Below are 23,596 nucleotides of genomic sequence, written 5' to 3'. Positions count from 1 at the left end.
AGCTATGTGCCTGTTTGATGCAGCCATTCCACGATCTGTATGTTCCTCCGAGCATCAGGTTGGACACCATAAGTAGATACAGTTTTGTCGGTTAAAACAAATTGTTAATAACAAAGGCCAACTATAAACTATACTCCGTGTCCTTGTTTGAGACCTTTACACCACTCTCTTGTTAAAAATGTACTGGAGAAAAAAATGCATTGAAAGCTTAGATTTGATTTTAATGATCTAGCTCATGAAATAAAAAGGGAAAAAATAAAATACATCCCCTTTCCTCCTCAAAATTTCCTATCCTGACAACAGAGCTCAAGCACTGTTACTAAGGAAGAGTTTTTTTTTAACCATAAAGCTGAGTTTTGTCACTTTTCCTACTGAAAAGTTGAAAGCAATTGATTTCTCCTCTAATTACTACCTGGAATTCATACATATGTGCCACCTGGCACAACTGGGAAAGCTTGTCTTCAATTTCTCCTACATAGGCCCAAAATATGCCAACACTCTTACACTTGTCCTGTAACAGGGCTGCTAAAACATGCTCAGGCAGTTCCCTTGGGAGACTTGGTGTAGCCCAGAGAGCAAGACGAGAAACCAGGTTGAGAAAAACAGTTAATGAGTAATGAAAAGATTTGGCAAGAGAAAGAGAAGTCAAAGTCAGAATCTTTTGCACTCAGGCAGGGGGGATGCATGGGGAAAAGTCATTCATTATCTCATTAGAATACCACAATGTTGACATGAGTTTTTTGAGGTGAAAAGGTATCCTCACGTTACATCATTCTACAGGTCCTAGGCAAATGCTTCCCCTTCCAAACACTGATACAGTTCCTATCTGGACTTCAAACTCCTGGCCTGTGTGTTCCTGGACACGTGGTTTAAATATAACTTTAACTTGCTATTTAACTACAAGAATTATCAGAAAACTTTAACACTGACTCCTTAATCAAAAGATTTAAATATAAAATGCAGCCTGGCTTTGGGGAAAAAGGCAGCTAGTGCTCCCCTACTGTCCACATATCCATTGTAAAGGGTCCTTCCTGAGCCTCTGCCATGCTGACTAAAGAGATGAGCAATCCTGGGTGGAAAGGGGCACATGGGGTCTCCTCACCTCACACCATAGGTGCCTGTGATGAGATGTCGGCACAGAGGTGGCCTCTCAACTACCCAGTGATGGGATTCGGGACATGCCACCCCAACATATGGCACCGGTACTACAGAAAATGACAAAGGCAGCAAGGTCATTACTCATCTTCTTTCTACCATTCCTGAACTGGCCATAAAATCTAGGAAAGATATTCTAACATGTCCATAAACCAGGTCATAAGACCCTTATGTGAATGGATACAGAAAATGTCTCATATACAGATGGCCCTCTAAATTCTGAGAGTTGGACTCAGGATTTTTTTTTTTTTTTTTTACTTTATAGTAGTGGGAAAGGAATAGGATCCAGTAGAAACTGTACTTTGAATTTTGATTTTTGATCTCCCAAGATAGCGTATGTGCTAATGACACACACTACAATAATCTCCTGGGGGGCAGGGCCACCACTCCCAGGCAGCCACACATTCATTCTGGGGGAAAACAGCCAACCTTCTAAGGACACGGTGTTGCTCATCTGTTCAAACAGTATATTGAATGTATTTTTGATTGGGATATTTTCACTTTGATGGGCTTATCAGGATGTAACCCCACTATAAGTCAAGATGCACACACAACATATTATTCAGTCTTAGAAGGAAAGTCTGTCATTTCTGACAACATGGATGATCCTGGGGGCTGTTATATCAAGTGAAATAAGCCAGGTTCACATAGAGAAACGCACATGATCTCATTCATATGTGGAGTATATAGAAGGTCAAGCTCACAGAAGCAAAGAATGGTGGTCACTAGAGGCTGGGTAGGGGCCCAAGGGGTGGGAGTTTTCTGGGGTGTAGTCAAAGGGTACAAAGTTTAAGTTACACAGGAGAAATAAGTCCAACAAATCTGTTGTACCTCCTGATGACTACAGTGAAAAACAATATATTGTATGCTTTAAAATTGTTAATACAATAGAGTTTAAGTGTTCTAATCACAAAAACTATATAAGGTAATGAATGTGTTAAACAGATTGACTCAGTTATTCCACAATATATTTGTATAACAAAATATCATGCTGTACACTTTATAAATCCATTTTTTACTTGTCTATTAAAACCACTTGCTCAAAAGACCCTCATGTCAAAGATGCCCTCCCTACCCCCAGAGGAAAGGGGCACCCTTATCACTGAAGAAGAGTCCCCAAGAGGAATCTGTGCAAACAGGCCTTGCTGAGTGTCACCATTAGCTCATGCTCTTTGCCTAGTCCTATTTCTGCACAGCTCTCCACTCCTTATCAAATCTGCATAAAAACACTCTTCTGTCTTCATTTTCTTACAAACAGTCCTATGTCACACAAAAACTACATTAAATAGACTTCTATGCTTTTCTTTTGTTATTGTCTTTCATCATAGGCACCTCAGCTGTGAACCTAGGATGGATAGAAAGATATTTTCCTCCTACATCAGATTTTAAAAGGCCAGTGTCTCTCTTCTTTCATTTAAATACACACACACACACACACACACACACACACACATGCACACGCACACAACTTTTCATTCCATAAATTCTGCAACTAGTGTTAAGACTTAAAAAATAAATAGCACTGATGTAAAAGAATTTTTGGCTTCAGTTCACATGAAGTTGTAAATGCACTGCAGTGATGGAGCCTTTTCTACCACACAAGTTTGGGCATCAGCCAAGGCCTAAGTAAGAGACTTCAGGGGCCTAAGAAGGGAAAATAGTCAGAAGAGAAAGGGTGACGGCACAGAACCCGAAAGAAACTTCACTTGGCCTAACTCAAAGAAAGAACAAGGAGTTTGCTGAGGCTCACTGATGCTTCCCACATCGTGTGCCCCGATCCTTGTGTGCTGAGGCTTATGTCGCTCTCACTTTCCCACTGGACTAAGAGACACCTTCACAAACCAGAGTCACGGTCAGAATTCTCCTTCTTCCCTCCCACCCTTTCTTCCTCTCCTCTGCCCCATGCCCCCGGTTCTCTCTCTCTCTCCCTACCCACCCACCACCGTCTTCTTCCTTTTTTCCAGAGTCTAAGTAAGTTCTCCTTATATGTTAGTAATTGACTGCTAATTAGAAAGCAAGTCAGTACATGGATATGAAATCACTAAACTGGAAGCCAAAAAGCCTTGGTTCTAATCTGGTTTATTTACTAATTAGGTTTCTTTTTTCAGTCTCAGTTACAAAATGAAGTACAACTGTATGATTTCTGAACTCTGCAAGTTCTAAGACGTTATTAGAAGCAGCATTATGTTTCCACTCTAAAACAAAACTAGTAAAATACTACCCTCTGATTAAGAGCAATTCTTGGTAAGTTGAACATATTCTTTTGAGAGACAGCTCCCTTTCCGGTAAACGAGGGGGGGCGTTTCCAACAACAGAGTAGTTCAGAAAAATGTTTACCAGGGCAGGATGAGGTAGACTCTTTGGTGGACACCAGTAAAATGAAACAGAAGCATTATGAGTGCTTTAATATTCTCCTGAAAGAAAGCTAGCTATTCTGTCCTTCCAAGGCCTTGACCCAGAAGAAATCAACCTAATTGATTTGGGCAAAAGTTACTAGCAGTTAAAAGTTATTGTTTTCTAAATAGTAAAGCAAATAAAGTCTATTTCCTTCCCCAAAAATAAATTCTAAAAAGGTAATTTTCCAGTTACTAGGATAATAAACCTGCTTCTGGCTAAGTGCACGTATCTGCACATCTCTTTAAAGTAAAGGAATATTTCTCATTCTAAACTCATTAACTTGTTTATTATTATTTGAACAACTAGTGAATGAATATTACTACATGCTTATACAAAGCCAAAATCTTAACCTCTGGATTCTTTCTTCACTACCATGCACAGCCCATTCTTTTCAGGAGTTAAATGACTGTTAGCAAAATAATTAAAAGGAATATTAAAACTGAGACTGTGCTCACATGCTGTGCCCCATGCCTATTGGTTTACCCACTGTGTCTTATCAAAGACTGGAAAGAGAATTGCTTCAGGAATGCTGCCATCAAATGAGTTGTAACAGTTTTAATTAGTTCAAGTCCAAGGGGGAATGGTTTTATGGGTAGATGTTGTGAAAGGAAAAAAATATTGTATGGTTCAAATCTTCAACTTTCCTAAGCCTTGTGTTATGGAGTGAATATTTGTATCACTCTCAGAATTCCTAGGTTGAAGTCCCCCCACCGAGCTGATAATGTTAGGAGGTAGGCCATTTGCGAGGTAAGGTGGTTTAGCTGGAGTCTTGAGGGCACGTCCCCATGATCAGATTAGTGATCTTCAAGGGGAGTAAGAGCTTTTTCTTCCCAGAGGACAAGAATATTCACTATCACAATTCTGTTCAATGTAGTCCTCAAAACATTCACTACAGCAATATGACAAGAGAAAAAAATAAAAGGGATATAGACAGGGAAGGAAGAAGCTAAATTATCCTTATTGCTGATGCCATGATCCTCTACACAGAGGACCCCCAAGAACTCCACCAAAGACTCCTAGAACTAATATCCAAATTCAACCATGCATCAGTCAATACAAAGTCAGCACTCAAAAATGAACAGCATTCTAGTAGACCGATGACAAACTCACCAAGAGGAAAATTAGGAAAATAGTACCTTTCAAGATAGCACTAAGAAAAATTAAATACTTAAGAATTAACCTAGACAAGGAAGTGAAAGACTTCTACAATGAAAACCATAGTACTATAAGAAAGGAGTTTACACCCTGTTCTGGACAGGCAGAACCAATATAATTTGGCCATACTTCCAAAACTGTTACATAGATTTAATCCAATCTCAATCAAAATACCACAAACATGCCTTACAGAACTGGAGAAAGCAATTGTAAAATTCATATAGAATTAGAAGAGGTCTAGAATTCCAAACACATTTCTGGGCAATTGGAGCAGGAAGCATCACAATCCCAAACTGTAAGGTATACAGCAAAGCTACAGTGACAAAAACAGCATGGTATTAGAAAAAAATGTATATCAAAGGAACAGAATAGAAGATACAGAAACAACTCCAGGCACATTCAGCTATGTTATCTTTGGCAAAGGAGCCAAACCCCTTTGCTAGAGGAAAGATAGTCTCTTCAACAAGTAGTGCTGGGAAAACTGGCTGTCCACATGCAAAAGCTTGAACCTACTTATTTCACACATTTAACTAATATCAAAATGGATCAAATATTTCAACGCTGTAACAGAAATATTTAATCTGCTAGAAGACAAAAATAGGTAAAACTTCTAAAGATATAAGTGTAGACAATGACTTTCTTAACAAAACTCTGATTACACAAGAAACGATACCAAAAATCTTCAAATGTGATAACATCAAATTAAAAAGTTTGATGCAAAGGAAACCACAAACAGAGTGGAGACAACCTACAGAATGGGAAAAACTTTCACCAGCTACTCATCAGACAAAAGACTAATATTTAGGCTAATAAAGAATTCAATAAATTAGACCCCCCCAACTTAAAGACCCAATTTAAAAATGGGTGTCTGAAACAGCTATTTCTTAGATGAAGAAGTACAAATGATTAATAAATGCATGAAAATATGTTCAATGGTGATGGCCATTCAAAAATGCAAATTAAAACAACACTGAGATTTTCATTTCACTCCAGAAAGAATGGCTATCATCAAGAAATCAACCAATTACAAATGCTAGTGAGGTTGTGGGGAGAAAGGAACCCTTTTCCACTGTTGGTGGAAGTGCAACCACTGTGGAAATCATTATAGAGTTTCTTCAAACACTTACAAATAGAAATTCCATTTGGCCCAGTTATTCCACTTCTCTTCCCAAAAGAGTTAAGACAAAATATTACAGATATAATGTATACCCATGTTTATACCAGCATAATTCATAGTAGCTAAATCTTGGGAACAGCCTATAAGTCCATTAATAGATGAATGGATAAAGAAAATGTGGAATTTACACACAATGGGATACTACTCTGCCATAAAGAAGGATGAACTCAGTCATTTGTAGGAAAATGAATGCTCCTTGAGACCATACTGTTAAGTGAAATAATTCAGACATACAAACTTAAATATCTCGTGATTTTTCTTATATGAGAAACTTAATATATTGAAATTGTAGCAGACAGTGCTCCCCACAGCCAGTATACTTCAGTTTGTTAGTTGCCCAGGTAACAGTTCCTGTTCTAGATCCAGTTGCTTCTGGTCTCTTAGAAACAGCTGGTCGCTGCGATGCACAGCTGGTCACTATGATGCCCCAATTGACAAGCCATTCTGCCTCTGAACTTCCTGCTTGCTTGTCCAGTATAAGCCTTAGACCACCAGAGATCAGGGCCTGATATTCTGGGAATGATCCTGATCAGTGCCTGTCAACATAAATAAATCTGCCTCCAAATCCTGGGTGTCATTTCAATGTTTCGGTTTGCCATTGCAAAATAAAAGACAGATAATAGGAAAAAAAGGGAGAAAAAATTATTATAATCCAGTACACACAAAGTATCTAAAAGTGTACTTTCACTTTGTACAATTGTCTTACATGTTTTATATAAAAAAAGAGCCACTTCCTCTCTCTGCCATCTAAGAACCCCATGAGAAGGCAATCCACACAAGCCAGGAAGAGAGGCGTCACTGACCCCAACTATGTCAGTACCCTGACCTCAGACTTCCCAGCTTCTGAAACTATGAGAAACACACGTCTGTAGTTTAAGCCACCCAGCGTACAGTGTTTTGTTATAGTGGCCCAAGCTGATTAAGACATCTTCCTTTTCAAAGGGAAAGAAATTGCTCAAAGGAAGGAACAACTGAGATGAGGAAAAGGAGAAAAGGAAAGGAAGAACAAAGGGAAAATATATGTGTGTGTGTGCGCGTGCGTGTGTGTTTATAAAAAGATAGCTGATATAACTGTACTGCTGATGACTAATGGTTTACTGAAAGGACCAGTTACCAGTTTTTCATGCTTAAATCTGATAATCTGAAGACAACAATATGCAATATAACAACCACGGCTAATTCTTATCATTTTGTTTTGAAACCCTGTATCATTTTTACTGTTTTTGCTTTGCTTTGCTTTTGTCTAAGTTGTTGTTATTTTGCTATTCTTTTTTTATTCTCTTTAAAATAACCTTTAAAGATATCTTCCTTTTCTTATCCAGAAAGAAAAAAGATTTTACATAGAATTATTTCAGTTTCTTTTGGTTTTCAACAGTTATGGCAGTGAAAAACAGGACAGATTGCTGTAAAATTAGTGAAAGAAAACTTCAAGTTAATCACTCAGAGATACCAAGTGACACGCTGAGAAGTCCTGTGTAAGGAATAAGAGTATGCTGATGAAGCCCGAAAACAGATACCATCCAAATCAGCAAGCGGGACAGCGGCTTGATGGAGCCACCGTTGGAGGCAGATGATTCAAGTCAGCATGTGTGGGAGCTGGAGTGGTTTAGTGAAGGTTCTTGAAGCGCACATGCTGGGTCACATCTGTTCAAATAAGTCTCAGGCAGATCACCATCATCTGCCCTCCCATCCTGAATGTGGTGCAAACAAAAGCTGTGAAAGCTAGAAGCCTTCCAAAGGAACTGGCTCTGAAAATCCTCACCAATTACTCTGACTGTTTCGTGTCTCTTCAATGCCTGCTTGATGGTCTCTACTCTCTCCCTAGGACTGTCATAACAAAATATCACAGACAGTTACTTAAGCAACGGAACTTTTTTCCCACATTTTCCCAAGTTGAGAAATCCAAGATAAAGACACTAATTCAGTTTCTGATGAAGGCCTACTTCCTGAGTTGCAGGAAGTAGCCTCTCACTATGTCCTCACACAGTAGAGAAAGAGAAAAAAATCTCGTGTCTCTTCCTACAGAGCACTAGCACCATTAGTCAGGGCCCCGCCCTCAGGATCTCAATGAACTCTAATTATCTTCCACAAGCTCATGTCCAAATACCATCACAGTGGGAATTAGGGATTCAGCATCCAGATTGGGGGTGAGGGGACACAAACATCCAGTGCATAATATTTGGCCTTCTGAAATTCATGTCCTTCTTGAATGTGAAGAGGGAGGTATCTCACAAAGAGCATCCAGTGACAGGCTCCCCCTAGACCCACAAAGATGATGTGGCTGCCTCTTGGGTCGGTAAGGCAGAGCACTGAACCAGAGTGGACTGAATATCTCAAGCCTTAACAGCTAATGGAATTTGCCTTGCATGGTTTTAAACTCTCTTGGAACACACCCTTTTGTTTTCTCTGATCTCTCCCTTTTGGAGTGGAAATAAAGATCTACCCAGTGGTGACAAGCCTGTGGCACATGTGTTACTGTGTTTTTCTTCTAAGATAAACTGTGTCAATGTATGAGTTGTTTTTTCTAAACTAAAACTGTAAGGAATGGCACAAGGCAGAAACCAGCTGAGACCACCAGGCTTGTGTGAAGGCCACAGAGCATAGAATGTATTGTGCCTGGGTGCAGGCAGGCAGAGGGCAAAAGGCCATCTGCAGAGAACAAAGAGAAGTGGGCTTTTTTGTAGGGCTTGAAAGAAGGCAAGGGACAGTAGGTGGGGAGATCTTAGTAAGCACCAGTGGTCCAAAATTCTCTAAATAGCTGGTGCTTCAGTGGGAAGTTTTAGGGCGTTAGGTATCAATATTTGGGTGTCTTCAGATGTCTCAGTACCTGTAAGATTCCACATTCCATCTTATCTCTTTTTACACATCCTGTGTTTGCTGAGGCACAGATGCTGAGCTGGGTTTTCTCTGAGGACAGTGCTGCTGACAACCAGGTTGGGTCATGGCTGAGTCCAGCCTGACATTCCCATCTTTCTGTTATTATAAAGAAAAGAGGAAGAAGAAGGAAAAGGGAGATGGGAGTTTATCCTCATGACTGCTTCCTGAATGACACATGGGCTGAGTGGGCAACCTAGTGGGAAGGTAAAGCCTGGGGAACTGTTTCACATGGGGAGAGGACAAAAGTAACAACTGCTGACTAACGACTGAACCTCAGTACTCAGGTTTCATTATAGTGTTGGCACTTTGAGATAAATAAATGGGTTTTGGGCTTCAGTTTGGCACTTGATCTCTAAAAGGTTTGCCATCACTGATCTATCTGACGCCGGTCCCACCACTGTATCTAGGAAGCTCATCACCTCTCTGGTCTCACAGGTTTACAGCTGAAAAAGAACTCAGTCTCAGGGTAAAGTGATACCTTGAGTCCCGCCCCTGCCTGACTGGATGGTGTTTAGATGAGCCTCTGGAAGTGAGTTGGTGCTGGAATGTCTGAGGGCCTAGCCTCCGGCTTGCTGAAAAGGCATGCTCATACAGCTCTCTTCAAAGGCAGTGCCACCTCTGAGCCAGTGGGCGGGGCTATCCTGGCCTGCAGAAACCAGAGGGCTGGCTCAACCTCCTGAGACACAGAACGAATTAGCCTAGCACCCCAGGCCTGCAGTGACAGTGGCAGCCCTCTGAATTGATTTGGATGGGGGTAGGACTCTTCTTCCCTTTCTTGAAGGATAAAGAATATTCAGACCCAGTGGCCCCATCATCCCATCCTACAGAAACTAAAAAGCCCAGCATTCTTCTTGGATTCTGTCCTGTTGGGTTTTTTTTCTATTTCCTTTTGTCCCAGGGGGAAGCATTTCTTGTAATAGAATCCTGTCTCCACTCCTGGATTTTGCTGACAGACTTAATTAAATCTGTGGTTCCTATCCACACCAATGTCTTTACCCAACAGTGTTCAAATCACCCTTAGTATTTGCTTCAGAAAATCCTTTCCTATTTATTTATTATTTTGAGGCTCACTATGTCGTTCAGGCTGTCCTTGAACTCACTAGGTGGTCCAGGCTGGCCTTGAACTTTCAACGATCCTTCTGCCTCAGCCTCTCAAGTGCTGGGATCACAGGTGTATGCCACCACAGCTGACCTAGAAAATCCATTCTAATCTTCAAGTTCTGGTTACTTTTTGTTTAGCACTTTCTGCTTCAATTCATTTCTCTATTCTCTGCTTTAGGATAAATAGTCTTGGGAAACCAAGCTTTTCCTTCAACACTTTACTTAGAAATCTTCTCAGCTAAATATCAATTTCATCACTTGCAATTCTACCTTCCACAAAACACTATAACATGGACACAATTCAGTCCATTTCTGTGCCATTTTATAGCAAGGATTACCTTTCTTTCAGGTATTCAAACAAAATGTTGTTTCCAACAACCATTCTTCATTTCCATCAAAGATCTCACAGAATGGTCTTTAATATCCATATGTCTAGCAGCATTCTGTTGGGGATTATTTATGTTTTCACTATGAAGATGGTGAATTTCTGTCCAGGTCTCCTGTTTTCCTTCTGAGTCCTCATCAAAATCACCATTAACATCCATATTGCTAATATGCACCTCAAAATTCTTCCACCACCCATTATCCAGGTCCAAAGCCGCTTTCACACGTTTAGGTATTTGCTACAATAGCACCGCACTCTTGGTACCAGATCTGTATTAGTTCCTTAGGGCTGCCTTAACAAAACCAGACTAGTTGGCTCAGACAAATTTGTTTCAGTTCCAGAGCCCGAAGGCCAAGATCAAGCACTAGCCAATTCTGTTCCTCGTGAGGGCCCCCTTCTTGGAGTGCAGACAGCTACCCCACCTGCTTGCTACATCTTCATAGGGTGGATAGAGCACAAGCAAAATCTCTGGTAGCCCTCCTTCAAAGGTCTTGAACACATGGGACAAGGGCCCCAATCCTCATGATCTTCTCTAACCCTGTTGAACTCCAAAGGCTCTATTTTCCAGCACCATGACACTGAGGGTCAGGGTTGCAATCACAGGGATTTGGGGAGGGACACAAACCTTCAAGCCATATAGCATGCTGTTCTACACTCACAAACTTACATCCAGATGGGCCACTTCTTCATTAACGCAAATAACCAATAAATGACTGTCACACATTTCCACTATGATATTATAGGTCAGAGCAGAGAAGAGCAAGAATTATTAACTGAAAATATTTCTGAGGTATACTAAGATTGGGTTCTTGCTTGTAAAGAAATAGAGAGGATTAACACATGAATGCCATTTTTACATTCCCACCAGCAACTGATACTGTTCTTGCTTGTATAAAAATGAACTTTGGTTCACTTCTTAAGCTTTTTCTCCTCCATTGTACTTCAGCCTTATTTCTCTTTTCTCAAACTAGGGCTTTAATAATGTAATGCAGAATCAGATGGAAAGGAGGAAGATTAGAAAGACAGGAAAGAAGTGGATAAGAGCATGCTCTGACACCGTTCCACATGACTGGCAGCTTCAGTCCAGTTACATTTAGTTCACACTACCCTACTCTCAAGTGGTTTTAAGGCAGCTGTAATATTGGTACCAAGACAGTGGCTGCCAAGGATGAAGAATGAGCAGAGATTTTGCTTTGCCTATATGCTACAAGTTAGCTTATCACAATTTTCTTGAAGGTTGGTAGAAGACGTGAGATTTGGGGTCACAGAAAAAGGAGTTCTGCAATGTATTTGCAAAGAAAGGAACATGCGCATCTGCACATTTTATCAGTTCCCCTGGCCCAAATTCCCAACAGGGCTTCATGGACAGGCCCAGATAGACACCTGAATGTTCAGCTGTGCTCTAGGAGAGGACTCTGAACTTAAGAAAATTGAAATTTTTTATGGTGCCAGTAGGCACGCCTATCCTTTGCTCTTGAGAAAGACACCATCTCTAAATCCCAAGACGGCTTGCTATGCCAACACCCTTGAAAAGAGAGTGCCTAAAAAGAACCACTAGTGCCTCCCTTGTAAGACACACGGAAACTTGACAGGCCCATGGGGAATTACCTCCCACTGAGAACCATGAAGATGGAAAGTAGAGATTTCAGAGAATGGATTTAAATCTTTCCCTCTGTATTGTACCTCGCCCAGCCCTTTTATTATATATTTGGTCTCCAGAAGAAAAAAATAAAGAAGCAAAGTCAGGACAGTCAAAGTGGAAATGCATTTTTCCATCAGTGGACTTCACTGCCTTGACCTGATATTGAAGTTGAACATAGAGGAGGCTGAGTGACCCAGCATGGCAGCACACACCTATAATCACAGCACTCAGGAGGCTGAGGCAGGAGGATCACTGTAAGTGAAATCTGAACAACAATCTGAACAACACAGCAAGACTCTCTCTCAAAAAACAGAACAAAATAAAGCCAAACCATACTAAACAGCAGTTCCTTTGAGTTTCCACAGTGTTCTACACCACTGTGAACACAAATGCTCTCAAAATTCTCTCATGATCCGGAAGTTTCTAAACAGTTACCCCCAAAATGCAAAGAAATAAGACCCATAGCACTGCACATTAAACATAAAAATTACAGCTGGGTATAATGGTTCACACCTGTAACCCCAGCACTCTGGGATGTTGAGACCAGCCTGAGCAAGTCAGCAATTTAGCAAGCCCTATCTCAAAGTATAAAATAAAGAGGACTACAGATATAGCTCAGTGTAAAAGTTCTGTGTTCAGTCCTTAGTACTGCAAAAATAAAAACAAAACAAAATACACACACAAAAGAGGAAATAAATGATACTGTCACTATTATCAAGAAAAGTATTATTATTCCGTGGTTATGACAGAAGCTTGGTTAAAGACCTATGTAAATTATCTTATTTGATTTTACAAATAAGAAAATAAATGGAGTTCCAACGAAATTAATTTACATATCAGAGGCCATGAGAGTAAGTTGGAAAGTAGATATGAAAAAAGAGCTCTTACCCAATCCACCATTTTGCACTCTAACAAGAAAGATGCAATAAGATTACACCCACATAAAGACTCAAAACCAAATTTCTCACCTGTGTCCCTAATTGTTATATGCCTATTCTGTGAGAAATGCTTAATACATCAATAAAGCACAGTCTGGGCTGTCTGTGGATGATTAACATGTAGGCCAGCAAATTGAAGGGGGAAGTCCCACCCAGTGTAGGTGGCAACAACCAAGAGGCTTGTCGCCTGGGCAGAGTAAAAAGGGAAAGACAAAGTAAAGGTTTTTGTTTTGGGAGAATCATAGTCTTTGCTATTGCCTTTGGATATCAGTCTCTAACCATCTAATACAGGCTCACACTGGTGACTGTGGTGACCTTCCAGCCCTGACTTTTGACTGGTACTGAGTTCTTGATCCCTTTTGGTCTGCAGTTTCCATCTTCTGGGGCTCAGCCAGCTACTGGACCCACTGGCTCTCCAGTGAGCAGATGGCCATTATGGACTCTTCTGCCTCAGATCCCATGGACAGTCACTGCCATGGACAGTTACTGCCTCTGATCCAGTAAGCCCATCTAATAACCCTTGTATAACTGTACCTATATTTTACATTGATTCTGTTCCTCCAGAGAGCCCTAACATATCACCAAAGCTCAAGACTAGCAGGTAACCACAGTGAGAAAGCTCTGTGAAAATTTCTCCCTCATGAGCTTATTCCACGTATCATTCCTGTCACCTAGGGGAGTAGCTAAAATGCAGTCTGCATCTAGCCAGACCAAATACCACTCTCAGAACTCAAGCTCTTTAATTCTATAACCAGGCAAAATATTTAAACAAACATACAAAAAGAAACAGTAAATAACAAAATTTGAAATGTGAACAAACAAACACAAAAGACCCCAGGGACAAAGAAAGGCAGTCAAATACTCACTCCTGTTGAAAACCATAATGACAGAACCCCTCAGACCTGGTTGGACAGTACTACTGAAAAACCAAAGATTTTAAGAATTGTGAGGATGTAGAGATAGAGAAAGCTTAGTAAAGTCTTGGCAAGAATATAAATTGGTACAGTCTTTATGGAAAACAGTATGTAAGCTCCTCCAAAAATTAAAATCAGAATTACCATATTCATCATTCTTGTTCTGGTTATTTTTTCCAAAGATACTGAAATCAGGGTCTCAAAGGAGACCTACACTTCCATGTTCACTGCAGGATTACTCACAACAGCCAAAGTATGAGAACAACCTAAGTGTCTATTGATTGGTAAAATATGATATATATACATATAATGGAATGTTATCCAACCTCACAAAAGAAGGAAATCCTGCCATTGCTCTAATATGAATAGACATGGAGTGTATCTGTTAAGTGAAGTAAGACAGGTACAGAAAGAAATATTGCAATATCTCACTTATGTGCTGGTATGTTTGGGATTTAAAATGTCACCCAGAGTCTACTGTGTTGATGGTTTGGCTCCTAATGCAATAAAATTCAGAGGCGGGGCTATTGGACAATGATTGGATAATGAGGGCTCTGATCTCTCTGATGGACTAGTTCATTGAGGGGTTCATCATCTGATGAACTATTAGAAGGTGTAGAAATTTAGGAATTGGTCCCAGTTGAAGGGAGTGGGCCCTCAGGGGTATGCCTCTGGGAACTACATCCTGTCTCTGGCCCCACCTTCATTTCCTGGCTGCCAGAAGGAGAGCAGCTTCCCCTTCGCTACATCCTTCCAACATGACGTCACTGCCTCACCACAGGTCAAAAAGGAAGGGACTGTGGACTGAAACCTCTGCAATCGTAAGCCAGAGTAAAGCTTTCCTCCTTTGAACTGAGTTATCTCTGCTATTTTGTCCTATTTTAGATATGTGTAAAGTCTAAAAGAGCTGAAACTCATAGACACAGAGACTAGAATGTGGGTCAGGGGACAGAGAAGTGGGCTAGTGATGGAAAGGGTAATTAAGTTTCACCTGTACAAGATAAACAGATTCTGGATATGTGCTTTGCAGCATAACTAACAACTCTGGAGCATATAGTCAAAATGTGCTAAGAGGATAGATCTTCTGTTAAGTGCTTTCACTCCAAAAATAATAATTAAGGGGGCAGTAGAAAATTCACTCCAAAAATAATAAGGGGGCTGGTATTATGGTTTAGATCTAGAATGTCCCCCACTCAATGTTCCCAGGGGTAGAAAGGAAGGTGCTGCATCTTGGGCGAGAGGGTCTGGGATTGGGGACTGAATTGTGAGGCCGAGCACCACGAGCATAGAAGCCCAGACTCCTTCTCACTGCCCCAACCCCTACATTTATACCATGTGTTGTGGCCTAAATCCAAGATGTAAAATATTTGAGTTCCTGAAAGGCAAAAAGTACAGAGGTAGACTTGTTTTCTAACAACCTCCTCTTGCAGTAACCCCATGTACACATGTAGAAATAGGCATTACTCTCTCCAATGGCCTGATCACCTCTTAAAGCCCCCATTTCCAAACTGTAAAGAGCAAAATAAAAGATAGGAAATGGGAAGTAGGATGGCAGATCTTTTTCAAATGGGAGGGGGATCAAGGGATGAAGAGACCCTGAGCAACTCCTTTAAAGATAACAACATGCAATGTATTGTTTTTTTGTTTTTCTTCTGGTACCAGGAATCGAACTCATGACCTTGCACTTGCCAGGTAGGCACTGTGCTACTGAGCTAAATTCCCAGCCCCTATAAATTCATTTTTCCTTTTCTTTTTTTAATTTATAATTTTTTTTTTGGTACCGGGAACTGAACTCATGACCTCAAGCTTGCCAGGCAGGCACTGTGCTGCTGAGCTACATCCCCAGCCCAACATGCAATGTATTGACTATTGTTATTCTCCTAGTATTTTGCTATGACATTTTTTTTACCTTTTTTCCATAAAATAAAAAAATTAAAATTAAAATTAAAAAAAGACATGAAGGGAAGGGAAGGAAGGGGAAGAACAGGGATTTAAAAAGAATTAAGCTGTGTTATATACATATTTCAACTCCACATAAGGAATGTAACCATTACATAATATAAACATGCACTAATAAAAAATAAAAACTTAGAAAATATTTTTTAAAAAGCTTGCACCTCCTAACGCTGCCACAATGGCAATCAAATTTCAACCTGAGTTTCAGAGAAGAGAAACCATAGGCAACCATAGCATTCCCTAATTCATGTGCTACTCCCAGTCACTATGACAGGACAATTCCAAGACTCTTGTTTGTCATCCCTGATTCCATTCTTACCAGATGCAGTTGGAATTTTCTTTAAAAAGAAGAAAGTCATTGCCCTCTGCCAATCTTTGCTGTCCTTGGCCTCGTAAACAATGACATTGAAATCCAAACTCCCACTTCTCCAACCCTGCCTCCTATCATGCCCTCCTTCACTTGGCTCCAAACAATGCCTTCCTGTTTTTTCTCACACTCGCCAAGGCCATCTCCACCTCAAGCTGTCTCCCAGCCCAGAGCCCTCCCTGTACTGCTGCCATGCCTCCCGCTTGCTCATTCCATCTTTTGTACAATCTCCCCTCACTCGCTGCCTTCACAGAGAATCTTTCCACTGAAATAAGAACACCCCCCACCTCAGTGTCTGAGCTCTACTCAGCTATCTTTCTTCATAGTCTGTACCTAAGCACATCCGCACATCTACTTACTCTTCTACCACAGGGTAAGGACCATGACAGCAGAGGTTTTAGACTGTTCTCTTCTGAAAACCCAAGGCTTAGCACAGGACCCGGCCCACAGTAACTCTCAGATGTTTAAAAGAATAACTGATTTTTTAAACCTACTAAGGCATCATCCCTTTCTGAAATCTCTCTGGTATACACACACTATCTTGATGCTGCTCTGCCTCTGTGTTTCTTAAACGACAACTCCATCATGATTTTTACCTTCAAATGCACTATTGATGCTACTTAAGCAGATAAGAAAGGACTAATCTCATAATAGACCACTTCCAGAGCACACGGGCTTCCCAAAATAGACTCCTAGAACTCCAGAGAAGAGACTTTCATGATGGTCCATTACTCTTGCCTAATAGCTGCTCTCTGGGTTTCAGAGTTGGTAGGCAGCGTGGTGCACATGTGGGCTACCACACACATACCAGACCACAAAGATTTAATATAAAAATGAAGCTGTCACCCTGAAAAATTTATTATATATTACTTTTTGAATGATTATGTTTAGATTATATATATATATATATCTTTCTGGGACAGGGTTTCACTGTTCAGGTTGGCCTTGAGCTTACTTTGTAGCCCAGGCTGACCTTGAACTTGCAACGATCCTCCTGCCTCAGCCTCCTGAGTGCTGGGATTACAGGCAATTATGTGTTGAATGATTATATTTACTCCATTCAAATAATATTTTTAGGAAACTACATTATTAAACTGAACTTCACCTGTTTTTACTCTTTTAAAATGTGTTTATCCGAGAATTTTAAATTAAACATGTTGCTCACCTGTGCAGCCCACATTCTATTCCCACTGCACAGCACAAGCCCGGAGACAAAATGACTCACCCTAAGTCCCAGTGAGCTGCCACGACAGCTCCAGAAGAGCAAGCCAGAGCCCCGTCTCCACTCACACTTCCCCCGTGCCCAGCACAGGCCCTGATGCCTGCAGTGGAGAGGAATGGGGCAGGCCTTCTCATCTCCCTTTGCTTCATTTTCCTCATCAGTATAATGGGAAAGGCAGATCACATACCTCAGTCATTTTCAAGGACCAAATGAATTCCTAAGTATAAGACATTTAAAATGATGTCTGCCACTAGTCAGTGCTATGGAACTTTGCTGCTGTTGTTGTTACTAATGTGCTTTAAATCGAAGGCCAGAGGATTTTTAGGTAATGATGAATAAGTCAATTCACAAGTCATTTTGGTTAATAGATATTTCTAAATCAGAATACCAGTCAGACTACTAACTCATTTCTGTCCCTGACAAACCCTTTTTAATACACTGAGATTATTGTACATGTAAAGTCTCATGGTACATGTGAACAAGGGAACAGGAACTCTATTTGTCACCCAGACAAATAGCAACTGGATTCTATTTCCCCAGTTACACTGGAGGTACACTATACATGCACACACACACACACACACACACACACACGTGAATACACACAAGTCAGCACTCACTTACAATGATAAAGGTAACTAATGTTTCCACTGCAGTTGAAGAGTTACTATAAACTGAAGGCTACAAAAATTTAAAGAAAGCTGAATTCAGTCTCCTGAATTTACTGATGAAGAACTATGATTTCTTGACTTGGCAAAGCCGACACTACAAATTAGAAGCCATACAAAGACTTACATCAAAGATTTCCAGCAACTCATCCACGAAGCTTTAGAGTTGATACCCAGATTCTTCAGATAGTTGAAAGTTCAAAAGGACTAAAAGGAAAATCAATTCATTAAGGAGATGATATAACAAATATAATAAGGAATATTTAGAATTCTAGCTGAAATAAAAATTAGAAACACTGTTTTTAACTATAGCTTTAGCAATATCATGCAATAATTAATACATTGAGTTTTCCGACCCGTCATGATAATGAAAACCCCTTCTGCTTTGGCCATCATTATTCTGCTTAAGGAGAAAGATGAGTTTAAATAGATTTCAGATGCTCCAGATGAACAAATTAAGTAAATGAAGATGGTTGGATTGTAAGGGTTTTCTTTTTTTTTTTTTTTGGCCATTTTCTGACTTGTGCTGTAGATACAATTGATTTAATTATCCTAATGGAAAATTCAAATTGATTTATAAGTGCTAATTTCAAATTACCTGGTGGTGGTTGGTGTGTGTGTGTGTGCGCGCGTGCCCACAGACATGCACCCAGAATGAACTGGCTTCACTGGGTTGTGCCTAATTAGCAGACACGCCTTTAGTGTGTAACCTTGTCTCCATGTGCTTATGCCAAATAAACCAAGGCCTCTTCCTCACACCTGACATCTGTCCCATCCCCTAACACAGCCACAGACTAAATTACGGGGTAAGGAAGGAAGACGCCCTCATTGAATGGCAATTTGGAAATGGTTAGAGAAAGTTTGAGCACTTTTCTCAAGCACAAGTCACCTATAAACCAACTGCAATTCATGTCGACGAAATCCAGACAGAAGATATTAAAAGGAATGAGTCTATCAACTTTTAAATCTTTTAGAAAAAAGCAGCAATGTTGAAGCCCAAAAACTTGTTTTGAAGACTGTCAACTGGTAGAGTGTTCTGGAGACCTGTGGTTTGTGATAAGCTTCACAGACATTGCTTGTTCTTTTTTGTCTTGTTCTTTAGTTCGTTCTTAAATAGCTTAAACTTTCTATCAAAAGAGAAGAAGTATGTACATATAATATTAGATTAATAAACTATGTTAAAACACAAGATAACCAAAGCAGAACATGGGAAGAACATCCCTAATCCAAAATGCTCCAAAATCTGAAACTTTTTCAGAGGTGACATGATGCCACAAATAGAAAATTCCACACCTGACCTCATATCATGGGTCACAGTCAAAATATAGGTGCACAAAGTTTCTGCACAAAACCACCCTTAGGTTATATGTACAAGAAACATGTGTGTATGAAACACATTACTTAAATGTTTAGACTTGGGTCCCATCTTCAAGATATGTCATTATATACACACAAATATTCCAACATACAGGAAAAAATCCAAAATATGAAATACTCTGGATAAGGTTTCAAGCATTTTGGATAAAGGCTACTCAATTTGTATAGATAAGCATTAAGAAATTCTATTTCATGTCCCTTGAATCTGAGGTCTAAATTTTCTTTTTTAAGTGACAGTGAAAGAATTTAAAATGCTGGTCATCAGAGAGCTAAAAGAACCTAGAAAGTGCAGCAGCTCTTCAACACAAACTAGGTACTGAAGGACTGAGTTGCCAATGCAAGTGAATGTGAGCACAGAATAATTAGGCAATTAGCAGTTTAAAAATAGTGGTAAAAATTGAAATAAAGGGATAAGTAATGGTTTGGGGTGCTTGAAAAATCATCAACTATTGGGAACCAATTATAAGTATCTTGCTGGTTGGGCTGAATTATGCAAACCCCCAAAAGGTAAATTAGAATAAATAAATCAAACATATAATAATAATACTCTTAAATTAACATGAAGATAAAGCAGTCAGGCAAGATGACAGATGCCGGTACTCCTAGCTCATCGGAGGTCTGAGGCAGAAGGATTACATGTGCTAGGACCAGCCTAAGAAAAACAGAGACTGTCTCGAGAGAGACAGAGAAAAGAAAGACACATAGTAAATACAAGTTAGCACTGAATTTTTAAAAATTTTCTTTCTTTTACTAGGGATCAGGTTATGGTAAACCTAAAATTAAAAACCAAAATCAATCAACCAAGCAAAAAGCTAGAATAAATTTCTATACAAATTATGTGTATAAAATTCTATTCAAAATGCTAAGGTATAAAGCATACCTTAAAAAGCTTTTTCCAAATAGCAGTTATCTCTGAATTACCTTAACAATTCACTGTATCTGCTTACAATCAGGTATTACTTCATCATTTTTGGCTTAACAGGGAATTATAGAATTATAACTAATAATATAATATCAAATATTAATATAAATTAATTATAATACAATATAATTAATTGCATGGCTAATAGTAATTAAATATTAATGTATTATTAAATATTACTAATATTAAAATAGTGTTAAAATTGGAACAAAGGGATAAGTAATGGCTTGGGGTATTAATAACTACATAATTATATATCATATAATTTCTTTAACATTATTTTTAACAGAGAATGATATTATTTCCTTAGCACTGATAATATGTTTAAACATGGCATCGACACACTCATCAGCTGAAACTTTAGAGACTGAGTTGCATACTATGGTTATTACACACAATACTAAGATCGGATAGTGATCAGGATTACTTTCCTACATAAGTTTAGCATGAAATCACTGCTCAATTTTACTGTGAGAATCTGAATGTGAGCCTACTATTTTTATTAGAAATCAGAATGAAGTAGCAAAAGGTTGCACTAGCAGCTGGTGGAAATGATATGTGACAAACTTTGATAATCCTATTCACATTTTTGTTGAAATGTTTTTTATGTTGTCAATACTGCTACTTTCATTTGCAGGTGGACTAGCTGGGAAATGCAAAGACCTATATACTTGACTTTCTAAAATCAAGTTTATCTTCTATCAAATTACTCATAACCAGCTTTCCACAGACCTAGAATTTTATGTGTAGTATGTCCTGGACCAATATGCCCTGTTGATAACATTTTTTTGAAAAAGAATGAACATAGGTTGTCTTAGTCTTAAGGATTTCTGGATTTCGTCCTTGAAGGAGATCAGGATCTTCCCAAGGCTTTGGGCCTCGAATATTCTTCCAGTCTTCTGATTCTAAAGACGTTTTATTCATTTTCAGCTTTTTTTCCAACTCGTGATCAATTTTAATCCTCACAGCAACATATCAGATTTGTGAGAACTCACGGAGACCAAAAGAACCTCCACAACCAGCGATAACATAGGAACTCCACAGCGAAGGGTCTTGTTCGTGCACAAAGCTCGCATCACCTCGGGTGTGAACATAACTGAAACTTCAGCCTGCCTGGAGTCCCTCCAACCCGACGGCGAGCGTCCTCCTACGATTCAGTGGCTTTCCTGCTCACCTCCTTTTCCTGGTTGTGTGGTGCCGAAGCACTGAACTTTTGATGCTGTCTTTCCTTAAGGTATTTGCACATGATATTAAGTAATCTATCAGTTGTGATTAATTTATAAGAGTAGTATAAATGTGCTTATTATGTTTCATTTAGCGACACTATTTGAATGTTTAAGAAAGTAAGATTTCTTTAATTTATAACCTTAGGTTCATGAGAGCCACCCAGGTCACTTAAATGGTTAGCTTTTCTTGCCAATTTTTCAGAAAAATACGTTTCTTAAAAAGGAATATTTTTCAAATAGTTGAGGATACTTAGGTATTTAACCTGGGTAACTATGCCTCAAAATGTGTAAAGGAAATTTAATAATTTACTAATGTAATAACATTTAACTTAGTAACAAATTTAAAAATTAACGAATTAAGTGAAATGAGGGGTTATACGTTTCACAAAAATTACTAAATTCAAAAAAACAACTGGACATCAAAGGCTTAAGAAAACTAAGTTTTTACATTTTTTTCAGCTTTAATAAATTCAATATCAACTAAAACAAGCAGCTACAAACGTTTCTTTGCTCCCAGAAAACCTCTATCAAATATTTGAAAACTGCACTGCAGAAAAACAGCAAGCATGTCGTAAATCACCGTCCCATGGACAACTGGCGCGTGAGACAGCAGCACCCACCAGATGTCCACGCAACACCCTACATCTTTTTCCCATGTCAGACCTTTATTTTTCTGCCTTAGAATTGCACATAATTTGGAAAGAACTCCCAGGTATAATGTTGAGTATTCAGAATGAGACAGAATGAATAATATTTTATTAGTTAGGTTACCAGCTTAGCTGCTATTATAAAAGAGACCAGTCATTCACTGTTCAGGGTTACTATGGCTACTTCACGTATCAGAAATGCAGGCCTTTTCTTTTGTATCCATGGACACTAGTAAGACAGAATTACGACACTTGTTTTGGTATACTGGTGCATGCTACAACCCACTGTGGTTGTTTTCACCCCATTACCCTTTGTTCTGCCTCCCTTTCTTCTCCCTCCCTATTCCCCATCTCTAAAAGCGTGCCTTCTAGTTTCCAGCCATCTCTGCCTCCCTCCATTCATTCATTTTAGGTTGTTCATGTGAGGAAAAAAAGTGTAATATTTAACTTTCTGAGTCTGGCTTATTTTGCCTGACATGATAGTGTTCCATTCCATCCACTTTCCTGCAAATGACATGATTTTGTTCTTTGTGGCTGAATAGTATTCCATAACTCAGGCATTTTCTACCATGTTGCTTTTCCATCCTCAACACTCCACTTCCACAGAAGAGACCTAGCATAGCAAAAGCAGTTCTGCACAGGAAAGGCAAAGCAGGGGCATCAGAATCCCTGACTTGAAATTATACTACAGGGCTGCTGTGATAAAAACAGCATGGCAGTGTTTTTTTTTTGCCAGGGCAAAAAAAACCAAAACAAAACAAAAAAAACACCCAGGCCAATAGAGCAGATTAGAAGATGCAGAACAACCCCAGATGCACTCATCCACTTGATCTTTGACAAAGGAGCAAAACATGCTCACTGGAAGAAAGACAGCCTCTTTAATAAATGGTGCTGGAAAAACTAGCTTTCCACATGCCGAAGACTAAAACTAGACACATATTTATCATACTGCACTGAACTAAAGTCAAAATGGATCAAAGGTTTAAATATTAAAACAGAAATATTAAATCTTCTGGAAGATAGAACAGGTAGAACTCTTGAAGACGTTGGTGGAGGCAAAGACCTTATGAACAGAATTTCAACTGCACAGGAACTATCACAAAGAATGAACAACTGGGATCTCATCTTATTAAAAAGCTTTTTCACAGCAAGGGAAAATACCAATAGAATGAAAAAGCAATCCATAGAGAAGGAGAAGTTTTCTTCTAACTGTACTTCAGACCTAGAACTAATATCTAGAACATATGAAGAACTCCAAATTCAAAGACCAAATCCTAAAATGTGCATCTGAGATGAACAGACATTTCTCAGGAGAAGTACAAACAGCAAATAATGTCCAACATCATCATTCAAGGAATGCAAATTAAAACAACACCAAGATTCCATCTCACTTCAGAAAGATGGCTATCAAGAAAACAACTAACAACAAGCGCTGGAGGGGCTCTCGGGACAAAGGAACCCTTCTCCACT

General features: G+C 39.4%; 2 protein-coding genes across 2 annotated transcripts in view; both read right to left on the bottom strand.

Moving 5' to 3' along the window:
- Positions 1-21,347, bottom strand: part of LOC106147026 (cytochrome c oxidase assembly protein COX16 homolog, mitochondrial-like) — a 55,451-nt gene extending 34,104 nt beyond the window's left edge. Inside the window, exons 1-2 of the mRNA XM_013506525.1 lie at positions 21,283-21,347; positions 21,058-21,214 (exon numbers count right to left, since the gene is read on the bottom strand). Of these exons, the coding sequence (XP_013361979.1) occupies positions 21,058-21,214; positions 21,283-21,347 (222 nt within the window). The remainder of the gene's footprint in view (positions 1-21,057; positions 21,215-21,282) is intronic.
- Gna14 (guanine nucleotide binding protein (G protein), alpha 14) overlaps positions 1-23,596 on the bottom strand; it is a 214,572-nt gene that overhangs the window by 169,346 nt on the left and 21,630 nt on the right. The gene's annotated exons all lie outside the window — the stretch shown is intronic.

This window comes from Chinchilla lanigera, unplaced genomic scaffold (genome assembly GCF_000276665.1).
Source record: "Chinchilla lanigera isolate Chin_1 unplaced genomic scaffold, ChiLan1.0 scaffold00111, whole genome shotgun sequence".
Taxonomy (NCBI): domain Eukaryota; kingdom Metazoa; phylum Chordata; class Mammalia; order Rodentia; family Chinchillidae; genus Chinchilla; species Chinchilla lanigera.
The sequence above is the reverse complement of the archived record's forward strand: the minus strand, read 5'-3'. Positions and strand labels throughout refer to the sequence as shown.